Source organism: Penaeus monodon, unplaced genomic scaffold (assembly GCF_015228065.2).
Source record: "Penaeus monodon isolate SGIC_2016 unplaced genomic scaffold, NSTDA_Pmon_1 PmonScaffold_19556, whole genome shotgun sequence".
Taxonomy (NCBI): domain Eukaryota; kingdom Metazoa; phylum Arthropoda; class Malacostraca; order Decapoda; family Penaeidae; genus Penaeus; species Penaeus monodon.
In genome coordinates, this window is record NW_023649211.1 from 1 (window position 1) to 6,486 (window position 6,486).

Genomic DNA, 6,486 nt, shown 5'->3' on the forward strand with positions numbered 1-6,486 from the left:
GGCCGGACCAAAAAACCGAAAGGAAAAGAAAAAAACGGGCCCACCAACGGGACGAAAGGGGGAACGAAAAGACCAAAAAAAGGGGGGGAGGGGAAAACCGGAAAAAGCCCAACCCAAAGAACCCCCGGGGGAAAAACCCAACGAATTTAAAACCCCGGGCCGACGAAAAAACGAACGAAGAAAGAACCCCGAAGGGGGAAACCCCACAACCCAAAGAACCCAACCCAAAACCGGGAACGAAAGAAGAACCAACCCACCCAACGAACGGGGGGCCCCAAAAGAAAAAAAACCCCCAACCAAAAACCCCCAACGCGAACCCCCCAACAAAGCCGGGGAACGACCCCAAAAAAAAAACGAAAAAACCGAAAAGGCGGGGAAAAAAAGGGCGAAACGCGAAAGGGGAACCAAAGGAAAAAAACCCCCAAAAAAAAACCACCAAACGGGGGACCGGGAACCCAACGGCCGGAAACCCAACCAACCCAAAACCCCCGGCCCCCAACGACGCGACCGGAAGAACCGAACCAACCGGGAAAAAAAAAAACGACGAAAACCCAAAGAACGCACCCGACCAAAACGAAAAACCCCCCCCGAAAACCCCCCGGAAAGGGAAAAAACCCCCAAAAAAACCACCGGGGGAAAAAACCCAACAAAAAAAAACGGAAAAAAAGGGAAAAGCCAAAAAAGACCGGAAAAAAACCCCCCCGAACCCACCCCGGAAAAAATAAACCCCCAAAACCCAAAACCACAAGAAAAGGATCCCCCCAAAACCCAAAAACGAACGGACCGACGACGGCCCGGGCAACCGCTAAAGAACCCACGGACGAAAGAACTACCAGAAACCCGGAAAGGAAGCGAAACGCAACCGAAACACGAAAGGAAACGGACCGAAACCCAACGGGAACGACACGGACGAGAAGACGAAAAGAAGGACGCGAGAACGGACGAAACCCCGAACGGAACCCAAAAGACCGAAACCCGACGACCGAAACGAAAGGGCGAACAACCCGGGGCGACCGAAAGAACGGAAAACCCACGAACGAAAAACGAAAAGAAAACACGAAAAACGGACCAGAAACGCCCCGACGGCCGGAAACGGACGAGGGGCGAGGGACGCGACGAACGACGAAAACGACCGAAAGCGACGACGGGGCCGTAAGAAAGGGGAAAAAGAACGAACGAACGAAACCCACCGCCCCACGACCCGGACCACCACCAAACCCCCGACACGCAACGCAGACGCGAACCCAACCGGACGAAACGACCCACGAAAACCCGCGGGCGCCGCGACCCAAGGGACGAAAAACGACCGCGCGACGGGCCGAAAGACGGAAAAACGCCGAAAACCGGAACACGAACGAAGAGGAACGCCTAACGAAAGCAAAACCCAAACGGAAAGACGACGACCCAACAAACCGACCGCAACCCACTGACCGAAACGAACGGGAACGAACGAAAGAACAACGACCCAACCCACTAAAGACGGGAAAGGACGCGGAACGACGAACGAACCGCCCACCGGGAAAAACGAATACGGAAAGCGGAAGGGCCCGGAAAACCCGGGAAACCCACCGACACACGGGGAAAAACGGACCCGGGAAACGAACCGAAAGAAAACACACGCACGAACCGACGGCGAACGACACACGACGTGAAACAACCACGAACGGCAACCGCGAACCGACGAAACCACCGAAACGGGGAACCGGGGAGCCCCGACCGGAACGGACGGACGACGCGACGAACCGAACCGAACCGCGAACCAACCCGACGACGAACCGAACGAACCTACCAACGGCGACAACGACGAACGACCGCCGAATAACCACCGACCGAACGAACGCGACCGAGACGCAACCAACGACTCGGACGTACGACGACGCGAACTACACACGACCGTACGAACCGCCGAACTCGAACCGGGACGAACGAACGAACGGAAAGGAACCGGACGGAGACCGAACGAACGAACGACGGGAGCCGAACGCGAACCGAACGGAACGACCGAACGACGACGGGAAACGAACGCGACTACCGAACACCGAACGGCGACAACCGACGAACCCAAACGACGAAACGACAGAACGAACGACACGGAACGAACGAACGGCGGACCAACGAACCGAACGGAACCGACGAACGAACGAACGAACGACGAACCGAACGAACGAACGACGACGCGAACGACCGAACGAACGACGACGCTGAAACCCGGCGAAAACCGCGCCGAACGACGCACGAACGACGCCGACCCAAAGAAAAGAAAGAACACGAACGACGGCGAAACGAAAGGGAAAACCGAAAAGACGCGGAACGACCGAACCGGACCCACGAACCGAACACGAACGACCGGGGAACGGAGACGACGGGACGACGAACGGGGGCCGACGAACGACGACGACGGGTGGACTACGACGTAATCGAAACGGGGAAGACGCGGGGGGACGGCGTGGGGACGGACGAGGCGTAGGCGCTCCGACGCGGATACGAACGGTCGACACGTACGGGGGGTACGACGCGTCGACGACCGACTGGGACGTACGACGACACGACGTACTTGACTGTACGGGGAAACTCGACAGGCGCGACGGGACGGAACGGGACGACTACGAGCGGCACGACGACACGACTGGGACGGACGCGACGAGGGACTGACGGTCACGCGGGGACGACGGCGGGACGACGCGGGTGTTGGTGGACACGCTACGGTGGGGGGGACTCGACGCCTACTATACGACGGCAAGCGAACGTACGGGACTACACGAACGGGACGAGGCGAGACGACGGGGGGGTCGTCAGAACTAACGTACGACAGGGACGACTGTTTGAACGACGGCGACGCGACTAACTGCGTGGACGACTAACGCACACGGCGAACGACTACTGGGTGGACGACGGACGACGGACGCGGGGGACGACGTACGGCGACGAAAAAGGACGAGAAAAACGAAGCAACCGTACGTAACGGGGACGGTACGACGACGGTACGTGGGACGTCTGATACGGTCGACGGACACGACGCGCGACGACGGGGGACGTACTACGCGCGACGACGGACTACATACGCTGGAACGGGACTGATCGGAAACGACTACTGGACTTACGGGACGGGACTACGGTGCGAACCGCACGACTACTAGATTGACATACACGCGCTACGCGTGGGACTGACAGACAGGGGAGACGACGGGAGCGAGACGGGTCTGACTACGACGGCGACGGCGACTACGGAGAATGAGCGGACCGTGATGTGTTGTACGACGAACGGGGACGCGCGGGTTGGACTGATGTGGACGACGACGACGGACGCGGACGGTGACGGTGACGGGGCGGGACGGGACGACGCTGCGTACCGATGGTACGGACGGCACGACGCGGGACGTGTACGGGCGGACGGCGTACGGACGACGGGACGGACGACGTGGCGAGGAGCGCGTGTGACGGAACGCGTACGGACGGACGGCAACGCGACCGAACCGAACGGACCCGAACCGGACCGCCGACCAACGCGACACGAACGACCGGACGCCCCCGAACGCGACGCCGCGACGAACCAGCGACGAGAACCGGCGGCGACGCGCGACCCGAACCCGAACCGAACCGGACACCGACGCCGCGCGACGCCCGAACGACGACCCCGCGACGACGCGCAACGACGACCCGCGCGACGCGACGAAACCGACGGCCGAACGCGCCGAGCCGGACGAACCCGACGGGAGCACGCCGCGACCGCGCGACGAACCGACGGCCGAACGAACGACGCGAACGCGACGACGGAACCGCGCGCCGACGACCGCCCCGAACGAAACGCGAGACGGAACGCGAGCGCGGCGCGCGACCCGCGACGAACGGCGACCCGGACCGAACGCACGAACCGCGGAGCGAACGACCGATCGCCGACAGCGCGAACGCGACGGACCGAACCGAACGCGACGCGACGCGAAACGAACGAACGCCGCCGGACGCCGACGAACGAGCGACGCGCGCGGACGCCGGCCGAGACCGACGAACGGACGGACGCGCGAGAACGCCGCGACGCCGAACGGGCGACGCGACGACGACGAACGACCGACCGACGGACGACGCGACGAACCCGGCCGCGCACGAACGACCCGCGGCGCGACGCCGAGCGCGAAACGCGACCGAGACGACCGACGCGCCCGCGAACGCCGCGCCCGGACGCGAGCGACACCCGCGACGGAACGAAATCGACGCGGCCGAACCGCGCCGACAACGCGACGCGGGAACCCGACGGCGAAACGCGGACGACCCGAACCGACGCACGACACGAACGCCGCGACGCGAACGACGGAACGCCGAAGCACGACGACCGCCGCGCCGCGAACGACGAACGCACGACCCACGCACGCGAACGACCGAACGCCGACGACCGACGACGCGACCGAACGCGACGAACGGACGACGCGCGACCGAACCGACGCGACGCGCGACCGCGACGCCGACGGAGACGACCCGAACAACCCGACGCGAACCCGGACGGACGCGACGACCGCCGAACGACGCCGGACGAACCGCCGGGCCGAGCGAAGACGGCGCCGAAACGACGACCGAGACCGACGCCGAGACCGACACGCACGACGACGCGGACCGCGAAGCGCGCGAACGCGCCGAACGCGACCGCGGACACGGACCGGACGAACGCGCGGACCGAAAGGAGCGACGACCGAACGACCGAACCCGCGACGCGCCGGACGCCGACCCGACGACGGCGCGAGCGCGCCGAACGCGACGACGCGCCGACGAAACGGACCGCGCGCGAACGACGAGCGACGCCCGCGAACCACGCGAAACGCGAACGCGCCGACGAACGCGACACCCGCGACACGACGCGACGACGGAGCGAACCGAACGCGACCGCGACGACGACGAAACGCGGCGACGACGAAGAACCGACGACGAACGCGACGCGACCGACCGACGACGCGGAACGACGAACGAACGCCGAACCCGAACGCGCGAACCGCGAACCGCGCACGGAACGCCGACGCGGACGGACGAACCGAACCGCGACGGCCGAGGCGACGACGAACGCGACCGCGACGAGACGACGCGCGACCGAACGACGCGACCGGACCGACGAGACGAGACGACGACCCGAAACACGCGCGACGGACCGACGCAACCGGACGAACCCGAACGACCGACGCGAACCGACCGGACGCCGCGAAAACCGACGCGAACGACGAACGCGAACGGACGATGCCGAACGCGACGCCGAAACGACCGCGAACCGACGCCGGGAACGACAACGCGCGCGAGGACGACGAACGACGCGACGCCGACGACGACCGACCGGAACCCGAACGACGACCGAACGCGAGCGGAGAAGGCGAACGCGGAACGGACGCGACCCAACGGAAACGCGGCGCGAACGCGCGACGAACGACGGACGAACGACGGCGAAACCGAAACGGACGCGAACGACGACGGCGACCGAAACGAAAACGCGGACCGAACGACCGACGAACCGAGACGCGCGAACGGACGCGAACGACCGATCGCGTACGGCGAACGAACGACCGAACCCGCGACCGAACGCGGACGCAGAACGACCGACCGACGAAAAAAAAACGCCGAACGCCGCGCCACGAACGCGACCGCGAGACGACGACGCGACGACGACCGCCGAAACGCGACGCGACGCGACGACGCGACGAACGCCGACGAACGCGAACCGGACCCGACGAACGGAACGAACGCGAACGACGAACGAGACGGGACGAACGCGCGAACCGCGCCGAACGAACCGACAACGACCGAACCGAACGACGAAACGACGGCCGCGAAACCGAACGCGCGAGCGACCGCGCCGAACGGACACGAAACGACGACGCGACCCGACGGAACGAACGACGCCGACCCGACGGACCGAAACGCGCCGCGGACGACGACGCGCGACGACGAACGAACGCCGCGAACGGACGAACGACGACGAGACCGCCGACGACGAACGGCCGACGCGAACGCGCCGACGCCCCGACCGGGACCGACGACGCCGAACGACGACGACCCGAACCGACGACGCGAACGAGGACGACAACCGGACGACCCGACGGAGAACCAAACGCGGCGAGAACGCGAACGACGACCGCGAACGCGCGCAGAACGAACGCGGAACGACCGAACGACGACGGACGCCCGCGAGACCGCGACGGCGGACGACGCGCCGAACCGCGAACCGCGGGACCGCGACGACGAAACCGGACGGACCGACGACCCGAAGACGAACGAACGCCGCCGAACGCGAAACGACCGACGAACCGGCCGACGAAACCCGCGACGAAGACGAGCCGCGAACGAACCCGAACCGACGACCGCGACGCCGAACGCGACGCGACCCGAGCGCCGAACGGACCGCGACGAACGACCGGAGCGACCCGAACGACGGCGCGAACGCCGACGTGCGACGGACAACGACGACGCGACGACACGACCGAACCGAACGCCGACGCGAACCCCGAAACGAAC

At 65.0% G+C, this 6,486-nt stretch overlaps 2 protein-coding genes across 2 annotated transcripts; both read left to right on the top strand.

Annotated features, from left to right (window-relative positions):
- Nucleotides 1-2,429: 2,429 nt before the first annotated feature.
- On the top strand, nt 2,430-4,822 carry LOC119569885 (the record flags this gene model as incomplete). The annotated part of the gene is made up of 2 exons (XM_037917858.1): nt 2,430-2,498; nt 4,676-4,822. Coding segments are annotated over 2 exons (216 nt in total), but the record flags the coding sequence as incomplete, so codon positions are not given.
- Nucleotides 4,823-5,217: 395 nt separating this feature from the next.
- Nucleotides 5,218-5,814, top strand: LOC119569886 (pre-mRNA-splicing factor 38B-like; the record flags this gene model as incomplete). Its single annotated transcript, XM_037917859.1, has 1 exon — nt 5,218-5,814. A coding segment is annotated over exon 1 (597 nt), but the record flags the coding sequence as incomplete, so codon positions are not given.
- Nucleotides 5,815-6,486: the final 672 nt, after the last annotated feature.